This window comes from Geotrypetes seraphini, chromosome 3, assembly GCF_902459505.1.
Source record: "Geotrypetes seraphini chromosome 3, aGeoSer1.1, whole genome shotgun sequence".
In the NCBI taxonomy this organism is placed as follows: Eukaryota; Metazoa; Chordata; class Amphibia; order Gymnophiona; family Dermophiidae; genus Geotrypetes; species Geotrypetes seraphini.
In genome coordinates, this window is record NC_047086.1 from 375135550 (window position 1) to 375163296 (window position 27747).

At 42.8% G+C, this 27747-nt stretch overlaps 1 protein-coding gene across 1 annotated transcript in view; it reads left to right on the forward strand.

Moving 5' to 3' along the window:
• ASB3 (ankyrin repeat and SOCS box containing 3) overlaps nucleotides 1-27328 on the forward strand; it is a 109820-nt gene extending 82492 nt beyond the window's left edge. Inside the window, exons 9-10 of the mRNA XM_033938548.1 lie at nucleotides 10984-11117; nucleotides 26843-27328. Coding sequence (XP_033794439.1) covers nucleotides 10984-11117; nucleotides 26843-27072 — 364 coding nt within the window. The 3' untranslated portion in view covers nucleotides 27073-27328. The remainder of the gene's footprint in view (nucleotides 1-10983; nucleotides 11118-26842) is intronic.
• Nucleotides 27329-27747: the final 419 nt, after the last annotated feature.

Here is a 27747-nt window from a genome sequence, read left to right on the forward strand (position 1 = left end):
TGAAGCCCCCGTTTGAACCACTCAACAGGGCCCCTCTGAAGTATCTCACCTGGAAAGTGCTTTTCCTTGTAGCCCTTACGTCCGCTCGCAGAGTCAGCGAACTCCAGGCATTGATGGCGGACCCACCATTCACAGTATTCCACCATGACAAGGTGGTCCTCCGCACTCACCCGAAATTCCTGCCTAAGGTGGTCTCCGAATTTCATCTCAACCAATCCATTGTACTTCCAGTATTCTTCCCTAAGCCTCATTCTCACCACGGAGAATCGGCCCTTCACACTCTAGACTGCAAACGTGCCTTGGCTTTCTACCTGGATCGCACCAAGCCACACAGAACCACTCCTCAACTTTTTGTCTCCTTCGACCCTAACAAGTTGGGAAGACCCGTATCAAAGCGCACCATCTCCAATTGGATGGCGGCTTGTATCTCTTCCTGCTATGCCCAGGCTGGATTATCACTTCCTTGTAAGGTCACAGCCCATAAGGTCAGAGCAATGGCAGCCTCAGTAGCATTCCTCAGATCAACACCAATCGAGGAAATTTGCAAGGCTGCCACCTGGTCCTCGGTTCACACATTCACCTCACATTATTGTCTGGATACCCTCTCCAGACGGGATGGACAGTTTGGCCAAACAGTATTGAAAAATTTATTCTCTTAAGTCGCCAACTCCCCCTCCATCCCACTGAGGTTAGCTTGGAGGTCACCCACTAGTGAGAATACCTGCCTGCTTGTCCTGGGATAAAGCAATGTTACTTACCGTAACAGTTGTTATCCAGGGACAGCAGGCAGCTATTCTCACGTCCCACCCACCTCCCCTGGGTTGGCTTCTCAGGCTAGCTACCTGAACTGAGGAGACACGCCCGGATCTCCGGGTAGGAAGGCACCGGCGCATGCGCGGTGCGGGCATCTAGAAACTTTAAGTTTCTACAAGCAACACGTGCTTGTGAGACGTCCATACCGGGGCTCTGTCTGATGACATCACCCACTAGTGAGAATAGCTGCCTGCTGTCCCTGGATAACAACTGTTACGGTAAGTAACATTGCTTTTTCAGTATTATATTTTATTTTATTCTCTTTTCTTTTTGTTAACTCACCTTGAAGTTCTCTGGACAGAAAACTGGGAAAGCAAATATGGGAAAATGGATCTTAATGTTGGATAGTTGACTGGAATTCAGCATTAGAGTATGATTTTCTATTGGTTTCTTGTTTTGTCTAAACCAGGCCTGCACAACTTCGGCCCTCGCCAGGCCAGGTTTTCAGGATTTCCCAAATGAATATGCATGAGATCAATATGCATACAATGGAAGCAGTGCAGGCAAATAGATCTTATGCAAATACACTGGGGAAATCTTGGCAACCCGACTGGATTTGGTCCTCGAGAACTGGAGTTGTGCAGGCCTGGTCTAAACTAATCAGATACTTCTTCCCAAGTCCCTCAACAGTCTCACCAAGATTGACTCTGCATGCTTCTGTTCCATTCATCGGTTCTGCTTTTTGTCTTCCTGATCTTCCTTTGCCTTTTGTCTTTTTAAGAGTGATACTAATGTAAGACTCGTATATACCATACCATACTATACCATACCATACAATATCGTATATCCCACAATTTTCTACCAGGATTCATTGTGGTTTACAATATAATTACAGGACAGTTGGTTTGAGTTACAGTAAGCTTTCTCAGAAATGGGTAGTAAGTGGGGAGCTGAAGCAAACTTAAGGGTAGGCTATTCTAGCCTTTGGGTCCCTGGAATTTGAAGGTAGACTCAAATAGCTTTTTCCGTTGAACTTGTTAGGGAGAAGGGAAGGCCAGTTTGAAGCGTTTTGTTGTCCTTGGGTTATGCAAAGAGTGTGTGACCTTGATATCTGATACTAGTCCTTTAGAGTTTTCTCCATATATTATCTTGTAAAACCATGCAAGCGATCTTAAATCGAACTCTTTTTTTTCCTTGGCAGCCAGTGTAGCTCTTCTAGTAGAGAATTGGCCTCAAATTGGCTTACTTGAAAAATTAGTCTAGCCACTGTATTCTGTAGCAATTGCAATCTCTTATATTCCTTTTCAGTAATACCATAATACAGTAGAATCTCAGTTGTCTGGTACCCACGGGGATTGGTGGATACCAGATAACTGTTTTTCTGATTACTTGAGAGCGTGTTAGAAACCTTGTCCAACACGCTTTCAATTCTCCCCTCTCCCTTCTGCCCTGAAGAATCAGTGCTGCAGCAGTCCTCAGCCACAAAGCCCTCCTTCCTCCCTCAAGCCCCAAAGTGGCAGAAGCAGGTGGTGGTTCTCAGCTGTGTACCCCCTCAATCCCTTCCTCTCTCCCTCTCTTTCTTCCTTACCCGAAGCGCATTGGTCAGCAGAAGGCATAGGTTTCTCACAGCCAGCCCTGGCAGGGCCTTTCCTCTGACGCGTCACTTCTGACACAACAAAATTTCCATTTTGAGCCAATCAGTGACTTCAGCCCCTCCCACTGCATCCCATGATGCATTGGGAGGGGAAAGCCCCATCATTTGCAGCATGCGGCCCTGTAGGCTGGAGGGAGTGAGCTTCCCTTCTGCCGTTTGCTCTTCTGAAGGTACAAGGGGGCCCAGGAATGTTGGAGGGATGTGGTGGTGGGGGGAGGGGGCAGAGATGTCAGGAGATGTCGGGGGGGAGGTACGGGATATCAGGACGATGTGGGGGATGTCAGGGGGAGGGGTGTAGGGCTCCGTGGCTCAGTTGATCCTGGCAGGGGGAATCCCCATCAGCTAAGCCACCAAAAATCTCCAAAACCGGCTCAGCTGATGGGTATTCCTTCTGCCATGATCAGAGAAGGTAGTTGATGGGTACATCTACAAAACTTGCTTTTGTACGTTTTTTGTGTGGACGTTTTTATTTTTGGAAATGGACAAAAAAGGTAGACGTTCTAAGGATCAAAACTTACATCTAGTTCATTTACAAAAATAAAAGATAGACGTTTGGCAGCTTTGAAAATGGACATTTTCCCTGCTGGGTTTGTAGATGTCTTGCATAAAATGTCCAGCCTCAGATTTAGGTACATTTTTGATTATGCCCCTCCACGCGTTTTGTCGGTATCTTGACTTGATCCCATACTGCCATCGCTGACTCACATGCCAACTTATAGCTTTCTGGTATAGGTTTTCCTTCATTATAGTGATGAAAATTGACAAGTTAAAGAACATCCCGTCCACATGGCAGTCTAGAAGTTGACAGCTGGCAGACTGACCTTCCAAGGAGCCAGTTTTCAGGTGCAGATGTAAACTAGACGATGCCATACAAACTAATTATGCGAAGTCATTTACATTCACAATACACAAGCAAACAGTGCATGCTGGGGTGACCTCAAAATATTGCCTAATCAAACTGATACTTGACACACATGAGTAAGACATACCAAGTAGACAAAAATAAGCCTTTTGGAGACAAGATTTGACCAGGAAGAAGAAGGCAGTGTCCGGGATAAGTTAGAAACACCACTCTAATATGAAAGCTTAGCAGACCTGAAATATTAAAGTACCAAGATGCTTTTTGATTTATCTTGTTTGCTTCCATACTATGAAACAAAACATTTCCAATCTTTGATTTATATGGTATTGTAGAGAAACACAAGCTAAATAAAAATCATGGTGTTATAAACATGGAAATGCATTCTAGTATGATGGCATTCTCTGCCAGTAAGCTGGTGGACAGTAATTACAGTATTATCTCACTAATCATGGTATGAAATAATGCTTGCTTTGTCTTGCCTCATTTGCTATCAGATGGCAGGCTATACAGTTTTGTGTTTTGTGCAGCCATAGCTTATGTTTATAGCTGAAGTGAAGCTAGTCATATCTAAATCATAAGTAATGTCTCTTTGAGTGTAACACCGTGTTTGCCTTAAATCCTATTAAAAACATACTTGGCAGAATAATTGTCTGTCAAAAAGCAATCTTCACTTGATATGTATTTTTTTTCAAATCTAAATATGTACACATCTTATTTTTTGGGGTGCAGAAAAAAATTGGAGAATAATAAAAAGTAGATGCCATCTGTGCATTTGGCATGATTAATTGTTACTGATTTAGGATCATACAGCCGCTTTGTACAGCAACAATACATTTTTAGTGGCAGTATCAGCTGTAGTAAAGCAAAATCAGCGTTCCGTTAAGTACAGTCATGTGTATTGTTCAGATAACCGCATGAAAATGGCTTTATGCTTCTCAAAACACTAAACTGCATTGTATAAATTTGGAAGAAGGCACTGTTAAAAAAAAATCAGCTTACCAATAACAAGTAAATTTTATTTTCATTTAGCAATCTTGATGGCTTGAAAGCACTTTGTGGCATTTAGCTGGTGCTTCTGTGCTTTGATGTAATACTGTGGGTATTTGGATGTATCAAGTATGTTTTGAGAATTCTTCTAATGGCTCAAAAGGACCTTTGCACATTTGTGCTTTGAGTACTCTGGTGCTTGGAGAGAACAGTTTCAACAATAAATAAAATGGCACTTTGGATCTTCAAGCACTACTTAGCATTTCATGAGCACTTTGGAACCTCTAGATTATTACAGAACACTGAGAGTGTTTCATTACCTAGAGATTCCTTTGGTCTAGTAACTAACTTAACATAACTTTATTTTTCTATACCGCCTTAATCAAAAGAATTCTAGGCGGTTTCCACAAAAGAGAAAAACTAGACAATCAGTGAAATCCAAAATAATAAGAAAAAGGAATGTTATATTAAAAAGACATTAAAAATTTAAAATTAATGGAGTAAAATTAATTATGTTAAAGATAAAAGCCCAGATTAAAAGATAAATTTGTCAAATAATACTGTCTTAATTTCTTTTCTAAAAGCGCCATAGGACAGCATGGCTCCGCTGATATAATTACCCAACCAGGACTTAGAAGTGCTTAGTACATTTGCGCTACAAAAATTCCAAGAATTCTTTGGTGTCTTGAGAGTGTATTTTTGTGTCGGACCCTTTTGAATGCTTTGGCATCTTCTAATTGAAAGTTTCTTGAGATGAATTCAACCGTTGTGCTTTAGCTTCTACCTGCATGCATCTGTTTCTTGAATTTTTCTGAGTTTAAAAAAAAAAGTGGTTTTTCTTGGGGCAAATTCTCCATAACACTCCTAAGCTCACTCCTAAGCCAGTGTCTCTGGAGTGTGAACTCAGGTTCTCAAATTTACTGCTGACGCTCGCTGTAGAACCTGCACTGTATCAAAGAGAACTATTTCTGGATTTCATAGAATGTAATATATTGTAGGCTAACTTTCAAAGTATACTTGAAAATTGCTTTTAATCTGGTACCTAGTAGTATGATGAGAAATCTATCTGTTTTTATTTCTCATTTTTTTAATATATGAGGTGCTACCCAAAAGTTCGGGGAATGTGAACTCTGCGTGCCTTAGAGGTGTCTAGCATTATGCTTTGTGAATCGGTGTTCCCACGGGTGTGCAGATGAGTGATCGCATTGTTTTGTTCTGTGCGATTTTGTAAGGTTGTGTTTTAGTGACTCGGCGGATTTCGATATGACGGATTTTACTGAGCAAAGAATCTGCATTAAATTTTGTTTCAAACTTTTAAAGTGCTGCAGAAACCCATCATATGCTCCAGGACGTCTTTGGAGATAATGCCATGTGCCAAAGCAAAACCTTTCTTTGGTACAAATGCTTCAAGGACAGACGAACAAACATCTGTCCACGACGATGACCGTTCCGGACGACCACCAACAAACACAACACCGGAAACCATAGCAAAAGTTTGAGAGACTATCTTTGCAGATCATAGGCAAACTATCCATGATATTTGTGAGATGATAGGACAGTCATATTGGACAGTTCAGCAAATTTTGTCAGACGAATTGAACATGAGACGCATTTCTACCCAGACAAGTGGGAAAACAAAATTTGGTTGCTCCACCATGACAACGCGCCCACTTGCACATCACTTGTTGTTCAACAATTCCTGACTTCCAGAAACATTACAGTGATTACGCACCCTCCCTATTCACCTGACCTTGCCCCCTGTGATTTTTTTTTCTATTCCCCAAAATGAAATTATGACTGAAAGGGTGCTGCTTTAACATGATTGAAGAGATCCAGGCAGAATTGTAGGAGGTCCTCAAGGCACTCACCCAAGATGACTTCCATAGATGCATGGACTCATGGGAAAAACTCTACGATAGCTTTATACATTCTCATGGGGACTACTTCGAAGGAGACTGTGGAAACTAGGAGTTTCGGTAAGCAATTTTTTTTTTTTTTTTTTTTTACAATTGAATTCCCCCAACTTTTGGGTAGTACCTCGTAAAGGAGGAATCTAGTGCCTTTAGACAGTCTTGCCTCAACTCAGCAGAATGTTTAATGATCTATTTTTGAATCAGTTTCTTCAGTTTTTATATACATTTAATCACTTTCAGGATGTTGGGAAACTGACAGGGTTGACGGTCAGTCTAGAAGAGGTATGCAGGCAGATCGATAGGCTCAAGAGCGATAAATCCCTGGGACATCAAGGAACTGAAAGGGACTATAGCTGAACTGCTTCAACTAATAGCCAATCTGTTGATCAAATCGGAGAAGATTCTGGAAGACTGAAAGGTGGCGAATGTTACACCGATCTTCAAGAAAGGTTCGAAGGGAGATCCAGGAAACTACAGACCGGTGAGTCTAACCTCGATAGCGGGAAAGATGGTAGAGGCGCTGATAAAAGACTGCATCATTGATCACCTTGATGGACATGGTCTACTGAGGACCAGCCAGCACGGTTTCAGCAAAGGCAGATCTTGTTTGAGGAATTTACTGCACTTCTTCGAGGGAGTAAACAAGCAGATAGACAAGGGCGACCCAGTCGACATTGTGTATCTGGATTTTCAGAAGGCGTTCGACAAGGTTCCGCATGAATGACTACTTCGGAAAATTGTAAGCCATGGAATCGAGGGTGAAATACTCACGTGGATTAAAAACTGGCTGGAGCATAGGAAACAGAGAATGGGGGGGGGGGTAAATGGACAATACTCAGACTGGAAGAGTGTCACCAGTGGGATGCCACAGGGCTCAGTGCTTGGACCCGTTCTCTTCAACATCTTTATAAACGATCTGGACATTGGTACAAGTGAGGTGATTTAAATTTGCGGACAATACGAAGTTATTCAGAGTTGCGAAGATCTGCAACATGACATAATCAAGCTGGAGAAATGGGCATCAACATGGCAAATGAGGTTCAACCTGGATAAGTGTAAAGTGATGCATGTCGGTAACAAAAATCTCATGAACGAATACAGGATGTCTGGGGCGGTACTTGGAGAGACCTCCCAGGAAAGAGACTTGGGAGTTCTGATCGACAAGTTGATGAAGCTGTCCGCGCAATGCACGGCGGCAGCAAAAAGGGCAAACAGAATGCTAGGAATGATAAAGAAGGGGATCACGAACAGATCGGAGAAGGTTATCATGCCGCTGTACCGGGCCATGGTGCGCCCTCATCTGGAGTACTGCGTCCAGCACTGGTCGCCATACATGAAGGAGGACACGGTACTACTCAAAAGGGTCCAGAGAAGAGCAACTAAAATGGTTAAGGGGCTGGAGGAGTTGCCATACAGTGAAAGATTAGAGAAACTGGGCCTTTTCTCCCTCAAACAGAGGAGATTTGAGAGGGGACATGATTGAAACATTCAAGGTACTGAAGGGAATAGACTTAGTAGATAAGGGCAGGTTGTTCACCCTCTCCAAGGTAGGGAGAACGAGAGGGCACTCTCTAAAATTGAAAGGGGATAGATTCCGTACGAATGTAAGGAAGTTCTTCTTCACCAAGAAAGTGGTGGAAAACTGGAACGCTCTTCCGGAGTCTGTCATAAGGGAAAACACCCTCCAGGGATTCAAGACAAATTTAGACAAGTTCCTGTTGAACCAGAACGTACGCAGGTAGGGCTAGTCTCAGTTAGGGTGCTGGTCTTTGACCAGAGGACGGCCGCATGAGCAGACTGCTGGGCACGATGGACCACTGGTCTGACCCAGCAGCGGTAATTCTTATGTTCTTATGTCTCTGTACTTGTAGAATTGCACACTAATAGGAACATAGAAACATGATGGCAGATAAAGGCCAAATGGCCTATGTAGTCTGCCCATCTGCAGTAACCATCATCTCTTTCTCTCTCCGAGAGATCCCACGTGCCTATCCCAGGCCCTTTTGAATTCAGACACAGACTCTGTCTCCACTATCTCTTCTGGGAGAATGTTCCATGCATCTACCGCCCTTTCTGTAAAAAAGTATTTCCTCAGATTACTCTGGAGCCTATAACCTCTTAGCTTCATCCTATGCCCTCTCATTGCAGAGTTTCCTTTCAAATGAAAGAGACTCAGCTCATGTGCATTTACTTAACAAAGGTATTTAAATGACGCTATCATATCTCCGCTCTCCCGCCTTTCCTCCAAAGTATACAGATTTAGATCTTTAAGTCTGTCCCCATACATCTTATGATGAAGACCACATACCATTTTAGTGGCCTTCCTCTGGATTGACTCCATCTTTTTTATATCTTTTTGAAGGTGCGGCCTCCAGAATTGTACACAATATTCTAAATGAGGTCTCGCCAAAGTGTTCTACAGGGGCATCAATACCTCCTTTTTCCTTCTGGCCATACCTCTCCATATGCAACCTAGCATCCTTTTAGCTTTCACCGTCACCTTTTCAACCTGTTTAGCCACCTTAAAATCATCACATACGACTTACTGAGACAAGATAGCACTGAGATCGGACGTTCAGGAGGAAGCTCCGTTCGAGTAGCGACTTCACTTGAATAGCGATGGTGAAGCAGAAGGGCAAGCCGCATACTTACCCAGCTGAGGTGGCTGCCTCTCCGACTTTGGATTAACGTACACTACAGGAATTCCTTCTGCTGAAGGAACAGAATTTTCGGGAGCAGGAGCAGGCAGTGGAGGAAGAATCTGCTCGTGGCTCTGACACCTCACTAAGCCCCAAACAATGCGAGACTCCCAATCAGCCCGGAGGTGATGGCGCATTTGCAGTCGGGGAGTGAGGTCTAATTCTGAAGTAGTTAATGGGACTTCCTCTAATGCTGGAACGCTGCCTGCTCTCTTACCTGGATTAATGGGACACCCAGCGGCAGCGGTCTGTTTGAGAGCAGAAGGAGGAAGCCCAGTGGAGAATTTTCCCTCTGGAGCGGACACTGGAAGCTCTGAAGGCCTACCAACTGCTGGTATGAGAACTACCCAGAGGCTGAAGAAGAGACCTGAGAAAATTACCTTAGAGGTCGTGTGGGATGCTGTAAGTTTACTGGAAGCTGAATTGACTGCTTGACTAGATAATATTTTACAGATTCCAGAGCAAATTAAAGACCAGGTGTAAAGCAATCGGTGGATTTAGTCTCTAGCATTGAGGCTCGAGTTCAGCAGTTAGAAGCAACATCTGAGAAAATGCAATCTACTCAATCAGTCTTGATTAAAGATAATTTGTATATCCATCAAAAGCTGGAGAGACTAGAAAATTATGAACGCATGTTGAATTCGAGGCTGTTGAATTTTCCACAATCACCAATGTTATCACCTATTGAAATGGTTAATTTAGTTAAAGAACAGAAATCAGAAGTCAATTTTGATCTTACTGGCTTTTTTAGAGGATTCTAGATCAGTAGTGACTACGTCTACTGTAATTGCATCCTTTGCTCTGGAATTCGGATACTTTGATTGTATTTTCGCTTTAAGAATATAATGTTTCTGGGTCAGTCAGTAATGATTTTTCCTGACCTTTGTAGAGCCATGCAACTGAGAAGGAAGGCCTTTTTGGCACTCAAATCTCAGGTGCTGGAGCTCAAAGGGGTGTTTTTTCTTCAATTTCCATGTAAATGTATAGCTAAAATGAGTGATAGAACATATGTATTTTTGGACCCAGATCATTTAAATAATTTTTTAGAGGCAAAGCAACCTCCATGGAGTTCCTATAGCTGTATCCACCCCCTCTGATTGTGATGTTAATCTCATGATATAAAAATGATTCCTAAATGGTTCTGAAAAAGAAAAAATTTCTGTTTTGAAATTATGTTGTTTACTTTCCTCCAAGATTTCTGTAATTTTGTCTCCTCTCCATTTATTTCTTTTTTTCTTTAAATTGAGGTAAATATAGAGTTACACTTTTGTTTACTGTATTGCCTTAACTAATTGCTACTGGAGTTTTTCTAGTTAATCTATTTTCTTTATCAAGTGTAAACTTATATTTGAAAATTGCATAAATAATTTTATTTTTTTTAAAAAAGATCATCACATACAATCACACCCGTCCTAATCTTCTGTCATGCACATAAGTTCTTCACCCCCTAAACTGTACTGTTCATTTGGGTTTTTGCATTTCTTAGCATTAAATTTTGCCTAAGAGCCATATCACCTTAATGTTGTTTTGAAGAGTCATCTGCCCATGAGTGCTTTGGAAAGTGATATATTCTGTTTTCTCACTCAATTAACTCTTTTGAACACCTTCTCCCCCAGCTCTAGACAGCTCAGGTATCTTTGCTAGTTTTGGGTACTGGCAGTAGGTCTCCTCTGACTGTTGCTTTATTGTTCTTCCTCCCTTCCACGGATAATTGCGGGAAATCATCTCCATGTCATTCTATAATGAGAGAGGGAAGAATCAAGTATGAATAGGCACAACCACTGACCCTCAAGCCTTGCATTGAAGAATGCTGGTGTTGAAGGACTGAAGTTGAGATAGACTCTAAAGAATGACATGGGATTTTTTCTTGTGGTTATCTGTGGGGACGGGAACAATGATGAATTTTATCCCCAGGCCATTCTCTACCCTGTAATATGCTGAACTTTGTCATCACCCATAGTTTGGGAAATCCAGTCTAAATATATTTGTTTCTTTTGTTTTGTGGCTTGCTTGGAACTTATTAAAAAGCAATAAACTTTCAATGTACATTTCTACTTGTGGCTATTTTGTATGGCAATAAATTATAAATGGAGTGTTTAACATTGTGTTTTGTAGGGTTTGCTCTGCAACTGATGACATGCTTAACTTCACTCTGGAGTTCACTAATTGGAAGATACTTTTTCCAGCTGTGGAACAGACCCTGTCCTCCCACACAAAAAACTCCTCCTGGGTTCTCCCTAAGTATTTTGGTAAGCAGACCAGCCAGCTAGATGATTTCTGCTTTCTCTAGTTTGCAACCATTAGAGTAGAGAATGACTCTTTGGGGTATTACTTGAAAGCTTGAAATCTTAAAATAAATTACATTGAAACTGCATGTTCTATGAATCTGTAACAAATGATATTGCTCTAAATTGTTTTTGACTTTGTAAGATTAAAATAAAACAACTATTACCTATAAGGAGGGAAACAATGCAGGTGTTTCAATATGAAATATTCCTGTTGTGATAATTCCAGCACTAAGGTGATGAAGAATTGCTCCCAAATTAAGTTTCGGAACTACAATATTACATTTGTTTTCAAAAGTGGAAGACATGCATGTGGGTTATTGTATGTTTTTAATGAAAGGAATGAAAATTTGGAAAGATTTTTGCTTTAGGAAGAGCAGTAGATATGGGTCATTTTACTAAGATGCACTAACATATCTAGCGCATATTAATTAGTGTGCATTAAGTGCCATGCAACTATAGGTATATAATGGACTCTTCAGCATTTAGCGCACACTAAATCCATTAGCGCACTGTAGTAAAAGGGTCCAATAGTGTAACTGTTAAGAAGATTAATATTAATTTTAAACTAAGTTTTCCACATTACATTAGTGGTACAAACTTAAAAAGGTTGGCCTTGGGCTGTGCTGTGTCTCCTCAGTTTTACTTTCTACAGGCGAGTTGAAGGTGTCTGATCTGCTCTGATTTTCGGTTTGTTATTTTCTATTTTTTATCCTGAATTTGAGACTTATTGGTGCTTCAGAGCTCCTTCAGTTTTACTAGGGTAACTCTGCCTGGGAGAAGATACAGACTCTTCTGTCAGAAGTCTGTAGCTAGGAAGGTAACCCTTTTACAGGGCACCTACCTCAGCAAGAAGGTTCTCGGAGCCTTTCCTCAGGTTTACAGAGGCTGGGGGGTCTCGCACATGATACCTTCCTTTCTGCCAAGGGTGGTTTCGGTCATCCACATAAATCAGGAAGTCCAGCTACTCATGTTCTACACCACAGGTTCGAAGAAAAAGGACAACGTTTTGGCGTTGCTGGATGTTAGGAGAGTTCTCAGTTACCTTGAGGTGACAAATGATTTTCATGTCTCAGATCATCTTTTTGTTCTAACGAGTCCTAGCTGTCTGGGGAAACCGATTTCTAAGGATTCATGTGGATATTTCTTCAGCATATATTGGGTATGGTAAGGAACTACCGATTTTCTTTGAGAGCCTGCTCTATAAGGAGGGTGATTTCTGCATGGGCGGAGTCCCAGGCAGTTCCATCCGAGGAGGTTTGTAGAGCGGCTGCGTGGTCCACCCTCAATACTTTCATGAAATTTTACAGGGTGGATATAGCAGCATGACCGGACACCGCTTTTGGGTCCTCTGTACTAGCAGCAGGCTCATCTGCTCTGTCCTAGACTCTGGGGACTGCTTTGGTACATCCCACTGGTTCAAGACTCGTATGTCTTTTGCAGCTCATTCAAAACACGACTTTGGTACATCCCACTGGTTCAAGACTCGTATGTCGTCTGCAGCTCATTCAAAACACAGCAATTAAGCTTATCTATAAGGTTGGGAAATATGATCACGTTACTTCTCTTCTGTGAGAAGCTCACTGGCCCCCCATTACCCACCGTATCACCTATAAAACTTTAATGCTGGTCTATAAAATCAAACTTTTGCATCTCCCATCTTTTCTCGATAAACTTATCATTCCTTCTTGCCCTTCCCGGACTCTTAGATCGGCCGATCAGAATCTACTGACTATACCTTCCATCAAAGAATTCTATTACACAAGGAAAACTAACTTCTCTGTCATAGCTCCTACTCTATGGAACGCCATGCCACCTCAATTCCGCCTTGAAAATTCACTTGACAAATTTAGGATTAAACTAAAAACATTCCTATTCAAAGACGCTTACCATAGCATTTAAATATTTCCTCTCTAACAATTAGCAAACTAAATATGAACTGCTTTTAAGAAGCGATCCCCTTTCCTGATGTGTTATCCTTCCCCTCTCTTCCGCTCCTTTTAATTTGGGTTTTTTTTTTTAAACGATGTAATTATTAATTTTCCCTTCTCCCTTTACCCCCAAGCTCACGTTCGTTCTTGTAATTTGTCCATTTAATGTTTACACTTCCCCTCCCCTCATAATAATTTAATTTTAACTTTTTATTTTTTTTTAACATTGTAAACCGGCCAGGTGTTATTCGATGGTCGGTATATTAAAATTAATAAACTTGAAACTTGCACTAGAAGGGAAGATTTAGGTTCTTTCTTCAATAATTTTTGTAGTTGAAAGGCATACGAGTCTTGAAAGCCCGCCTTATCAAATTTCAATTAGCCTGCTTAAGGTCTTAGATGTGTGTATTTCTAGATGTTTGACTTTCTCCTGTCAAACAGGTCTGAAGGGTGATGAGCTAACTCTTTACTGCAAAAAAAACCCCCACAAAAAACAATGGGAGATCATGAGAACTACAAAAATGTTAGTGCTGGTTGTACTTAAGTAGGTGGCTTTTTCGATTTCACCTTCTTGTTTTGTTATGTTCCAATTTTTTTCTGTAATTGCAATCATTTAAGACCAGAGCAGACTTGACTTTGTTGGGGAGTTCCTCATGCCCCTCCTTTTTATTTCTCTATAGTGGTTTTCAACTGCTTTGGTACAGACTGAGGAGATACGCCACAGCCTAATGATACAGGAGGCAGAGCCAAAAAATGTAGATAATTCCTTCTATACAACTCGCAATTAGAGGTGAATAACTCACTGGTTCAAGACTCGTATGCCTTTCTACTAAAAAAAGATTATCAAGGTAAGAACCTAATCTTCCTTTGCCCCTTAACATGTATTAAACTGTAATGCATGTTAGTTTAAGTTACTACCCTAAAACCAACCTCCACCAAGTAGTCCCCTTGGCTTCTCAGAATACTCCACCTCCCCAGTCTACTTTTTTAAAATCCTGGTATCTAGTGGATCGTGGGTGGGAGAAATCCTCAATTACACTTACCTCCTTCAAAAAAAGGGCAGGAGCAAGTGAGGATCCTGTCTTCCTTGAAGCCATTAGATACTAGGGATTAAGAAGATAGACCGGGGGGAGCCTAATGGAGATAGGGTGAGGGTATTTTGGTTGTGCTTGGAGTGGGATCTCATGGGGAGAGATGGTTTTTCTGGTGGTGGTCGGGAGATCTTGTAGGTCTTTGGGGCCCAGGACAATTACTTGTAATGGTCAGCTTCAGCGTGGGGGGAAATAGTTGGAGGGGTCTTTGTTATGGGGTGGTGTTATTTGGCGGGAAGGGGGAGTTCTTCATTGTAAGCATCAGAAGCATCAGACTATAGACTTGCAATCCAGTGCTTCTGGAACAAAATAATAACACTGCTTATGAAGTTGATTCCAAGTTGTGTTATTGTTCTGCAGGAGTCTGTATTATGTGGTCTTGAGCTACCGCTAATTGGTAAATCTCTTGTAAATTAAGGTGCAGTAAAAGTCTAACTTACATTTGGTAACTACTCCTCTAAGTTTGTTAACTCTAGAGGTCATTAAGTGATCCCACAGAATTTATTTTCTTTCTTGTTTTTTGCTTTTTCAGCAGCATTTGTATGAAACAAGTTATAAAACAACAACAAAGCTAACGAGGCCATTGGAGAGTTCTCTTATGATAGCTAGATAGGAAAAAAGTAAGCAGAGTGGGTTATGTAAAGAAGTTCTTTCTCCGAGTCTAAAGTGAATATTTTATTTTCATAAATATTGGAATAATATGGTACAATATCTTTTGTGCTATTTTAGTTTTATGAGCATGTTGTGAAGAGAAGGCCATGTACAGTTCTGTTTGTTGTGAAGCACCATTGTGCAATGTGAAGACAAAACAGAATTCTCTACATGGTACATAGTTAAAGTTAAACTCTGTATCTTTTTGTAATTGCCAATGCACAGTTACTGTTTGTTTGCAGTATATTTTTTTATACAGATTCAGAATAAGAAAACTGAATTTGGCAGGTGTAAAATTTTGGTCACCTTTTTAATACAGTACTTTGTAACAGGGGCCTAGCCACAGGTGGGCCTGGGAAGGTTGGGCCTACCCAGTTTAACTGTGGCCTGTCCAGTGCTTCTGCACCTTTGACCATGCTGACATAGGGGAAGCATGCTGGAAGGGTTGCTGGCAGTGGCAGCAATTCTCAAATGCTGCCCACAGCTAATGCAGATGTCTCCCCTCTGCCACATTCCACCCCCACTGACTCCCTGTTTGGGCAGTACGCAGCAGCAGGGAGACTTCTGGGTGAGCCACAGGCGGCATTTGAGAATCGCTGCTGGCAACCCTTCTGTAGAAAAATACGTGAAGGGTGGGTTAGACTAGCAGGGAAAGACAGAGGGGCACAGTGGGGAGGGAGAGATGCTACACAAGGAGGGGCAAGAGAGGAAGAAATGTTAAATGCACGGGTGGAGGGGAGGGAGAGGAAGAAAGATGTTGGAACTGGGGCACAAGGAAGAGAAGGAAAGAGAGGTTGGACTTGAGGGTGGAGAAAAGGAAGGGAGAGATATCTACAGGAGGATGAAGGGAGAAAGAGGGAGATCTAGAGACCGAAGGGAGTGAGGGAGATATGCTGGATAATTGGAGGGAGAGAACATAAAAATAGACTGACTTGGTCAAACCAGTAGTCCATCTAGCCCAGCATCCCATCTTCACGGTGGCCAATCCAGATCACAAGTACCTGGCAAAAATCCAAATAGTAGCAACATTCCATGCTACCAATTCATAGCAAGGGAGATGTGCTAGACCATGGGGAGTGAGCAGGAGGGAAAAGAGAAGGGACAGGAAGATGTCAGTGGGACTGGGTCATAAGTCACTTTTTCTGTACACTGGCATGCACTTAAAGATTTCATTTCCAAATGATTGTTTAAAGTGTGGAGTTGAAGATTAAGTTTGTAAGAGAATAGACTCAAATTTTGATTTTGAACAAAGGAAGGTTTTGGTTTGTTTTTTTTTTTTTGAGCCAATGAAGTTATTTCCCTCTCTGATTAGAGAATAGGTGCTTGCTTTTTTTTTTTTTTTTTTTCTCCTTTTGTTGAATTTAATTCCTTTTCTATTTAACATGTGAAGCTGAAGCTAGTGCTCGATAAGTGTAATTTTATAAATACTATGACAGGGAAGAGCCTGTCACTGGCTTAAATCTGGTTTCAAACCTAGCCACTATGGGAAATGTCTCTGTTCCTAAGGAGAGGAACAAGCCCATTAAGTTGGTCCCTAGCCCTAAAGGAAGACAGAGAGGGCAGATTAGAGGGGATACTGCAGGGAGGAAAAGGATTTGTGCTACCAACCCCTATCATTCCTTTTACAAACAAACTGTAGGCTCTCAGACTAAACCCCTAGCCAAGCAATCTGACACATCAATGGTTAAAGAAAGAGGAGGGACAGAAAGGCACAAGCTTGCTCAGGGCACAGCTAGAGGTTGCTCCGAGAGACAAGGCAAAACTGAAGACATAAAGAAATAAATTAAGCCCAGTTGAGAACATGAGAGGGCAATCAGGAACTTGGAGGGAAGGTAGTTCCCCAGAGGGCAGAAAATGTTATGTTAGGAGCCCAACCCCGGTGCCTTTACCTTGTAAGCATTTTACTCCAGTGTACAGCAAGGCTGACAAGAATTTACTTCCAAGGCAAAGGCTAGCTTGGGGACAGGGGCAGAGGTATTCAGAAGCTGCCCAGGAGAACAGTATGTTCCCTACTTCTGAGTGGGAGGAACCCTCCATGGAAATAGAGGAAAATCTCCTTGAGGGAGGTGAGAGTGACAATGAAATAGAGTGGAGCCAGAAGCAGTGGAACATGTGACTGAAGAAAGCATAAGTAAGTAAAGTACTATAGGGGAAAGAGGGGCAAATATACTGGATTAAAGAAGATGATCTAAGAGACTGACTTTATGAATGAATGTGTGGCTTTGAGATCAGGAGTGGTAAAACCAGGGTCCCTTTGTACTGTTAGAACAGAGTGGAAAGGGGATGGGCTAAAGCTGGCTAGTCTCTGAAAGGGAATGGAACCCTTAAGTTAACTCAGATCCCTGACATCTGGTAATACCTTCTAGAGGAAACTTGGGAGGGATTTAGACCATCAGAATCATAACGGGTGGTACAGTATCCCTCTCCACTGTCCAGAGTTAAGAACTGGTCAGTGAGATACATGTACCACATATATACTTGAATATAAACTGATCCGAATATAAATCGAGGTAACCTTTTTCTCCCAATAAAGGAGGAATAAAAGGTTGACTTGAATATAAACTGAGGTTAGAAATTTGAGTATGTGAGTGTCATTTATCATCCCCACCAGAGCACCTGGCCTCATTCACACATGCTCACACAAATTCAAACCCATAAAGTAAGAACATAAGAATTGCCGCTGCTGGGTCAGACCAGTGGTCCATCGTGCCCAGCAGTCCGCTCCCGCGGCGGCCCCTAGGTCAAAGACCAGCGCCCTAACCGAGACCAGCCCTACCGGCGAACGTTCCAGTTCCGCAGGAACTTGTCTAACTTTGTCTTGAATCCCTGGAGGGTGTTTTCCCCTACGACAGCCTCCGAAAGAGCGTTCCAGTTTTCCACCACTCTCTGGGTGAAAAAGAACTTCCTTACGTTTGTACGGAATTTATCCCCTTTTAACTTTAGAGAGTGCCTTCTCGTTCTCCCTACCTTGGAGAGGGTGAACAACCTGTATTTATCTACTAAGTCTATTCCCTTCATTATCTTGAATGTTTCAATCATGTCCCCTCTGTCTCCTCTTTTCAAGGGAGAAGAGGCTCAGTTTCTCTAATCTCTCACTGTACGACAACTCCTCCAGCCCCTTAACCATTTTAGTCGCTCTTCTCTGTACCCTTTCGAGTAGTACTGTGTCCTTCTTCAAGTACGGCGACCAGTGCTGGACGCAGTATTCCAGGTGATGTCGGACCCGGTACAGCGACATGATAACCTTCTCTGATCTGCTTGTGATCCCCTTCTTAATCATTCCAAGCAGTGGCGTACCTAGGGGGGGGGCGGGGGGGGGCGGGGCCGCCCCGGGTACCAGCCCTGAGGGGGTGTTCCCGGCCTTGCCGCTCAGTCCCCCCCCACGCCCGAAGGACCGCTCGCCCCACTGACCTTCCAGCACACCTATGAAGCAGCCCGCAGCAGGATCGCGCCGTCAGCAATCCCTCAGCTGCTTGGGCGCTGCTTCCTGCGCCGCGGTCCCGTCCCTCCTCTGACGTCAGAGGAGGGGGCGGGACCGCGGCGCAGGAAGCAGCGCCCAAGCAGCTGAGGGATTGCTGACGGCGCGATCCTGCTGCGGGCTGCTTCATAGGTGTGCTGGAAGGTCAGTGGGGCGAGCGGTCCTTCGGGCGTGGGGGGGGCAGTAGCTTAAGGTAGCCCGGCGCAGGAAGCAGCTCCTAAGCAGCGCAAAGATAGCTGACGTCGCGATCCTGCTGCGGCTGCTTCATAGGTAGTGCGGGGAGGCCAGGGGGGCGAATGGTCCTTCGGGGTGGGTCGGGGCATCAGGCCTTCAGGGTGGGGCGGGTGGGCGGGCAGGCAGACTTTCAAGGGGGAGGGGGGGTGACAGGCAGGCAGGCAGGCCTTCAAGGGGGGGTGCAGGTCTTCGGGGGGGGGTGCAGACCTTCAAGGGGGTGCAGGCCTTCAAGGGGGGGACAGGCAGGCAGGCCTTCAAGGGGGGGACAGGCCTACAAGGGGGGGGGACAGGCCTACAAGGGGGTGCAGGCCTACAAGGGGGGGGGACAGGCCTTCAAGGGGGGACAGGCCTTCAGGGGGGGGTGCATGCCTTCAGGGGGGGTGCCGACCTTCAAGGGGGTGCAGGCCTTCAAGGGGGGGACAGGCAGGCAGGCCTTCAAGTGGGGGGACAGGCCTTCGGGGGGGTGCAGGCCTTCGGGGGGGGGTGCAGACCTTCAAGGGGGTGCAGGCCTTCAAGGGGGGGACAGGGGGACAGGCCTACAAGGGGGTGGGACAGGCCTTCAAGGGGGTGCAGGCCTTTGGGGGGGTGCCAACCTTCAAGGGGGGGTGCAGGCCTTCAAGGGGGGGGACAGGCCTTCAAGGGGGGACAAGCAGGCAGGCCTTCAAGGGGGGGACAGGCCTACAAGGGGGTGGGACAGGCCTTCAAGGGGGTGCAGGCCTTTGGGGGGGTGCCAACCTTCAAGGGGGGGACAGGCCTTCAAGGGGGGACAAGCAGGCAGGCCTTCAAGGGGGGGTCAGGCCTTCAAGGGGGGGACAGGCCTACAAGGGGGTGGGACAGGCAGACCTTTAAGGGGGGACAGGCCTACAAGGGGGTGGGACAGGCAGACCTTTAAGGGGGGATAGGCCTTCAAGGGGGGACAAGCAGGCAGGCCTTCGAGGGGGGGTCAGGCCTTCAAGGGGGGGGGGACAGGCCTTCGGGGGTGCAGGCCTTCGGGGTGGGTGCAGGCATTCGGGATGGGTGCAGGTCTTCAGGGGGGGACAGACCTTCGGGTGGGGGGTACAATCCTTCGGGGAGGGTGCAGGCCTTCAGGGGTGGGGTTTAGGCGTTCAGAGGGGGACAGACCTTCGGGTGGGAGGTAAAGTCCTTCGGGGGGTGCAGGTCTTCAGGGGTGGGGTGTAGCCCTTCTGAGGGGGGACAGACCTTCGGGGGAGGGGGGTCCTGGTGTAAAAGTACACAGAGGGAGAGAGGGAAGGGGGGGTTCAAAGATACGTGCATATGCCAGACTTTGGGGGTTAGAAATAATGGGTCTAAAAACAGAGGAGTGGGAGAGAGATGGTGCATAATGGGATTTAGGGAGGGAAGGAACAGAAAGGGAGAGAACTTGGAAACAGGGGATGGTGTGGAGGGGGGATAGAGATACTGGATAGGAGGATAGTTGGGAACAGAAAGGGAGAGATGGTGGATCCTGGGGTGGTGGGGAGTTGAGAAAAGGTGAATCTGTGGATGGAGACAAAAAAAAGGAAAGATGCCAGATCTCCGGGAGAGGGAAGGGAAACGGAAGGGGAGAACAGAGATGGCAGATGGATGGTTAGCACGGAGAAAGGAGACCCTGGCAAGCAAGACAACAAGAGCCTGGGACCAACAAGATTTGAATATTGATCAGAGAACAAAAGGTAGAAAAAATAATTTTATTTTCTGTTTTGTGATTACAATATGTTAGATTTGAAAAGTGTACATGAGACAGCTTGAAATGGGAACTTTTCTATTTTTGTGAATGGCAAGGCTGAGTTCAGTTAAAATATATGCTTTATAAGAAAATATAATAATGTGTTTTATAAAGTTTATAAGCATTGCTGGCATACTCGGTGAGGTGTTCCTAGTGTTGGTGGTGGTGGTAGCATGTCAGTGTGTTGAGAGGAAGAGGTAGTCTGGGAAATTCTGCTGAGCAAACTCTGGGCCCATTTCCACCCCCAGTTAGTCCACTCCACTCAACTGGTTCACACACTGAGTGGGTCTTTGGGTGTTATTTCTGGGTAGTTGTTTTAGAATCTCTTCCAGTGGTTTGTCAGTATCTCCTTCTGGTCCAAGGAAGGAAACTTTGTCAACCTTAGCATTGACCTTCAGAATATGTTTGTAACAGCGCTGCTTGTGTGGCATTAGGCTATGTAGTGATCGAAAGAAAAAAACAGACCTTTGCACATTTTTGCACTATATGGTGGGTGTATGAGGAGATTCACATTTCCTGCACAGCTAAGTCCATGTGAAGTTACCTTGTGCTGTATTTGACATCTAGCAAGGTCTCTGTTTGAAAGGAAAGATCTAAACTTAAAAATGAAGTGGCCAGAAGTTATGGTAAAAGCAGATAGTGTAGCTGGTTTTAAGAAAGATTTGGACAAATTCCTGGAGGAAAAGTCCATAATCTGTTATTAAGACATGGGGGAAGTGTCTGCTTGCCCTGGATCGGTAGCATGGAATGTTGCTACTCTTTGGGTTTTGACCAGGTATTAGTGTCCTGGATTGGCTACCATGAGAATGGGCTACTGGGCATGATGGACCATTGGTCTGACCCAGTTAGGCTATTCTTATGTTATGTTCTCATCTGTAGGGGCCTTTGTTTTCACTTCTTATTTTAATGTATTTTTTTCCTGGGAACTTATCAGTGTTTTTTTATAATGGGAACAAAAATGGAAGAGAATTAATGTGTGTGGAATGGGGGGGTAACTAATTTCTTCAGCTAAATAATTCAATCCACTTCAAACAGACATAGGAGAACTCACGCACCATTCACACACCCTCCAACCAAAAACGTCAAAAGAAAAAAACTGTTCGACAACCTCCTAGCCATTCGAGCTGCAACACTTGACCCCCAACTCTACAACCTATTGACCTCGACCACAAACTACAAAACCTTAAAAAAAGAAATAAAAACCCTTCTATTCAAAAAACACATAAAACCAAACTAACATAATCAGAACTGTCCCAAGCATCACCTGCAACTACTCCATATGTACTTCTGATGTCATGACAATTCCGACATAATTTATGTTATGTTATGTTTGGAATAATGGTTACATAAATGAGGTTCAATAAAAGAAAATTTTCACTGCCTGTTTCTATTCTGACCATTTATTCCATTTCATGGTTATTGCAAAAAAAAAAAAAAAAAAAATTTTTCCATGAGGGGGGGGGGGGGGGGTGTCAAAAAATGATGGGCCCCGGGTGCCACATACCCTAGGTACGCCACTGATTCCAAGCATTCTGTTTGCCCTTTTCGCTGCCTCCGCACATTGCATGGACGGCTATATCGACTTGTCGACCAGTACTCCCAAGTCTCTTTCCTGGGGTGTCTCTTACCGAGTACTGCACCAGACATCCTGTATTCGTGTACAAGATTTTTGTTACCAACATGCATCACCTTACACTTGTCCACGTTAAACTTCATTTGCCATTACGCGGCCCATTCCTTGAGTGTGTTTATGTCTTTTGCAGGTCTACGCAATCCTCCTGCGTCTTCACTACTCTGAATAACTTCTTATCATCTGCAAATTTAATCACCTCGCTCATCCTTCCAATTTCCAGGTCATTTATAAATATTTTGAAGGGTACAGGCCCAAGCACCAAACCCTACGGCACTCCACTGGTGACGCTTTTCCAGTCCGAGTATTGTCCACTCTTTGTTTTCTATCTACCAACCAGTTTTTGATCCACGTGTGTATTTCACCCTCAATCCCATGGCTCATAATTTTTTGAAGTAGTCATTCATGCGGGACCTTGGCAAACGCCTTCTGAAAATCCAGATATACAATGTTGACCAGGTCCCCTTTGTCTATCTGCCTGTTAACTCCCTCAAAAAAGTGCAGCAAGTTCATCAAGCAAGATCTTCCTTTGCTGAAGCCGTGCTGGCTGGTTCTCATCAGATTGTGTCTGTCAAGGTGGTCAATGATGTGATCCTTTATCAGCGCCTCTACCATCTTTCCCGGTACACACATCTAAGACCTTAAGCAGGCTAATTGAAATTTGATAAGGTGGGCTTTCAAGACTCGTATGCCTTTCAACTACAAAAATTATTGAAGAAAGAACCTAAATCTTCCCTTCTAGTGCAAGTTTCAAGTTTATTAATTTTAATATACCGACCATCGAATAACACCTGACCGGTTTACAGTGTTAAAAAAAAATAAAAAGTTAAAATTAAATTATTATGAGGGGAGGGGAAGTGTAAACATTAAATGGACAAATTACAAGAACGAACGTGAGCTTGGGGGTAAAGGGAGAAGGGAAAGTTAATAATTACATCGTTAAAAAAAACCAAAAACAAATTAAAAGGAGCGGAAGAGAGGGGAAGGATATAACATCAGGAAAGGGGATCGCTTCTTAAATGATCTTAGCTGCTTCGGCTGAAAAAAAACATATTTAACGAGCATATTTAACTATACATCTACAAGGGTATGCTAACAAAATACACGCCCCCAGAGCCCTGGTCTCCTGTCTCATAGACAAAAAAAAGCTTCCTTTTTTCTTGAGTAACCTTAGTTACATCTTGGTAAACCCATATTTTTTTTCCATAAAACAATTCTTTTGACAAACGAAAGTATAATTTTATAAAGGAATCCAAATCCTGCTGGAAAACAAAGGAGACCAAAAGTGTCACTCTTACTGAGGAGTCTGAAATAGACTCTTCCAAAATTACTGATATATTGTTTATATCCAATTGCGGAGTTTGAATTTTTTCTTCAGCCGTTGTTACCTGGTTTTTAGTGGAAGGTGGTAAATAGTAAATTTTGTTCAAAGGAGGAATAAGTTCTGAAGAATACTTTAACATTTCCACTAAGTATTGCTTAAACAGTTGTAAGCAGATATTCCAGGTATTTTAGGGAAATTCAAAATCCAAAGATTAAGTCTGCGATTGAAATTTTCAATATTTTCAATTTTTCGATGAAACATTGTGGATTCCTTAATCGCTGCTGCTCTATAATCCTGAAGTGACTTGATTTCTGAATGCATTTCTTTTATAGTATTTTTTACCTCAATATTCAAATGTTCCAAGGCTTTGGAAATATCGTCAATTTTGTTAATCAAAGATTTTACCTCCTCTGATGTTTTAGAAGCAGCCTTGTCCAACTTTTGGAGCATGCCCCAAATTGCTGTTAGGGTCACCTCGCTAGAGGGGGTTCTCTCCCCATTGCTGACTTCCATCGGCAGAAGCTCATCTGCCCTAGGCGTTCCACTAAATGTATATTGTACAAAAGGATTATTTGATACATTCCCCTTTCTTTGGAAGGAAGAAGGTATAAAATATTTAGGCATTTGGATACAAAAAACATTGGAAGAAACGATGAAAGTAAATGAAAAATCTTTATTGCTGAAGGTCACAGAAATGTGTGAGCATTGGAACCCATTATATCTGTCTTGGTGGGGGAGAGTCCAAACAGTTAAGATGATGATTCTGCCTGTGGTTTGTTATCAAATGGGTATGTTACCGTTGTTTTTCAAGGGTCCTTTTATAAGAAATTAAATAGCATTCTGACAAAATTTATTTGACTAGGGAAAGCAGCAAGAATGCCTTGGCATCTCTACAAAAACCATTTGCAGAGGGTGGGGTAAAATTTCCCAACTTTTATAGGTACCATGAAGCCTATATTATGCGTCAGGGTACGTACTGGATCATCCCTGAGCTCATGGAAAATCTCCCAGACTGGTTATGGTTGGAATGGCAACTCATGTCTCCATTGTGATTAGGTCATGTTCTAATTATCAAGTTTCCTAGATTGTATAAGGACAATAGAATTTTATTAGACACGTTGCAAATTTTAAAATTTATCAATAATTTAACAACTATTCCAGTCCATAAATTCTCATGTCAGGCCCTCTGGCTGAACTCCAAGATTCAAATTGGCAGGTTTAAGGTCATCTGGAAACACTGGATGAAGGCAGGTATACGTAGTTTGGATGATGTTATATCAGGTGGTAAGCTGCTTGACTTTTCACAATTGCAACACAAATTAGGGCTTAACAAATCACAAAATTATAGATGGTTGCAGTTGAAGCAGGCCATTCAGGAGGGGTTCCCTGAATGGAAAAATCTAATTAATCAGCATAGTTTGCCGATCTTATGTTTTCAGGTTGACTTCCTGGGACACCAGACTGCTCAGTAGTATAAATTAATATCTGGATTTTTGAATAAGAAACCAAAGACTGGTCTGCATGACATTTGGAGCACTGAGATAAAGCATCAAATTACTGCATCTCAATGGCCACAAATTTGGCCTTGGAGGATGAGTTATACGGCATCAGCATCTATGAGACAAACTTGTTTTTTTGGTTTTTTTGTTACATAGAGCAGTTTGGATCCCAGTTCGTTTACAGAAATTAGATAGCTCTAAGTCTAATAGATGCTGGTACTGTCATCTTGAAGCTGGGATATTAGATCATTTACTATTCTATTTTCCATTGATACTTAGTTTTTGGAAATCCATGTGGGGCCAAGTGAATAATCTATTGGAAAATCCAGTGGCATTATCATATGACACGGTATTATTTGGTACTTCCATGAGAGCCAAGAGTCAAATCTCTTCTAATAATATTAAACTTTTGCTCATTATGACAGGGGTTGCCATACAGCAAATTATGAAAAACTGGAAAAATTGGGATCAGTTGAATTATAATTTTTGGTGGAATTCGTTATGCCAAATCTTTAAAATGGAGTTGGCAATAGCCATATAGCCATAAGAAATCTAGGGAGGTTTGGGAGCCATTAACAAAATACTGTACAGAATGAATTTTATTTTTTTCCCTTTTGTTCATACACATCCAGGGTGGGGAGGGGGGTGAGAATACTTTATGATTTCTCATGCTTAAGAACAATTGTTGGGTATAAGGGAGGGGGGATATTTGATGTGAATTAGAATTTGATGATATATTAAGTGATGTTAAAGTATAAAATGATTGTTTCTTATGTTACACTTATTGAAAGTTTTAAAAATGAATAAAGATTTTAAAAGAAAACCCCCAAAAAACGGACTGTAGTTTGAACCAAGTGAACCTAACTAAGGCGCTAGCCTAGGAAGCTGCCTGAACAATCCAGAGAACTTTGAACTGGGAAAATGTTTGGATTGTGACTTCGTTGTGGACTGCATTTTTTTTCTTTTGTCTGTTGCCATTACTGTGTGGTTCTCCAGGGAGCATTGGGCCTTGCGCCTGTGGCGGATGTTGGGTCTCTTGCATGCTAGACAGACCCCATATACTTCATCATGCCAAAGAAAGGCTCAGATGACTGGAGGCCAACTCTGGACCTCAAGTTGGTCAATGCTGCATTGAAAATGGCACATTTCCACATGGAGACCATAGTGGCAGTGGTAGCAAGCGAGTTTCTTGCTTCCCTCGATATGATGGAGGCCTGCTGGACGACTGCCCATGGGTGGCTGGCACTGAGGACTGCCAAACTGCAGTATGGCAAATGAAGAGGGCTGCTGGCCATCTGGGGGTCCCAAGTACGGATGAGAACACCTGAAGGGACAAAACATAGAGCGTCCCAAATCCCTGAAGGGCAAGACCTATTCACAGGAGTCTAATCTATAAGGGCCTTCTATCTTTTCCTAGCAGAAAACCAACTTACTTACCTGTTGCATGTGTTCTTCTTAGACAACAGGATACAAGTCTTCACAGTCTCGCCTATCTCAACTAGTCTGTGTACTCTAAGCTTAATTAAAGATTGAGGAGATGTTTGGGACATGATAGTGATATGCAAAACAATATTGAAGATACTTATCTGCGTGGATTCTTAGATATCATCTGTGAGGATTGGTATCCTGCTGTCCTAGTGAATAAATTCTATAGGTAAGCTAACAAGATAGACCTGGGGAAAACCAACTATTATTCCTTGTGGTAAGTAGTATGACATCCTTTCTAGTTGTTTTGGATCCTACCAGATATTATGATCTAGATTGGTCACTGTTGGAAACAAGATACTGGGTGCAGTGGATCTTTAGTTTGACTTTTCTTAAGGTAGCCCCACAAAATGTTAATGTCTGCTGTTTATGTGCACCTCATTTTTATATATTTAAGAAGATAACAAATTTTGATTCATAGTAACAATAGTATAGGACAGATAAGGGCCAATTGGCTCATTTACTCACCATGAGATGACAATGTGACTGTACCATTTTGTTTGAAATCAAAGGATTCATCTCGGAAGTTCTGCTGTAGTTTGTGATGGTTGTTATCTAGGTTCCTATGTTTTGAATATTTTCTTTGTACATAACTGATTTAATGAAGAAATCTAATTTTTTTTGTTCTGTTTTTAAATAGCATCTTTACCCTCACTGGCACATCTTTGTCGTCTTAAGATTCGGTCACTTTTAAAAGATGAACGTCTGCGATCTGGCCTTTCTATCTACCAGTTGTTGCTTCCTGCTTGTCTGCACCACTTTCTGCTCTATGCTGAGACACTGAGGCGATATGGTGTACCAGAACTCTTAGATAATCAGGATTGTCTGCCGACAGTTGATTCCAATTCTGAAGACACTGAGAGTATATAAAAGTATTTTTACTGAACAATAAATATAAGCACATTGCTTTGGCCAGATTTAAAAAAAAATTGTTTTCAAGAATGTTGAATGCCTAGAAAGAATTTCAGTTATAAAACATTTGCTACTGTGGTTCATTTGTGTGGTATAACCAGGTATATAAAGTACGGATAAACTGAAAGCTGATTTTGAAAGCTTGTATAAAATCTTACCTTTCTTTAATTTGTTGTACTTTTTTATGAGAAGTAAAAACTGCTTTATGTCCTGATATGAAAATTTTTTTTAAAAAGTTTGTTTTTAAAAAAAACAACTTTTTTTAGTAGAAAATTTTGAAACTGCTGTATTCCAAGGCTAGTTTTCTGGGCAGATGTGGCTCCCCATGCCATCCTTGAGGCATTCCCTCCTCCTTTCCCTGTTCTCCCTCTCTTCTTATTTGTTCTTTCTTCTCCCTTCTCTCCAGGCATTTGATTTCTCCTTTCCCCACTTTCCCTTAAGCAATTTTGTTCTTCTTCCTTTCAGGGGTTTTCCCCTCCAAACATTCTCTTTTCCTCCTTCCCGACATTCTCTCCCCAAATTGCTGCCCTCTGGTCCATTGGGCAATGCCTGGAGCACACCTCATCTCAAAGCACTTTTGGTGGCTCCTGCGCTCTCTGCTTAAACATTTTTGGGGATCTTGCCAGTTACTTA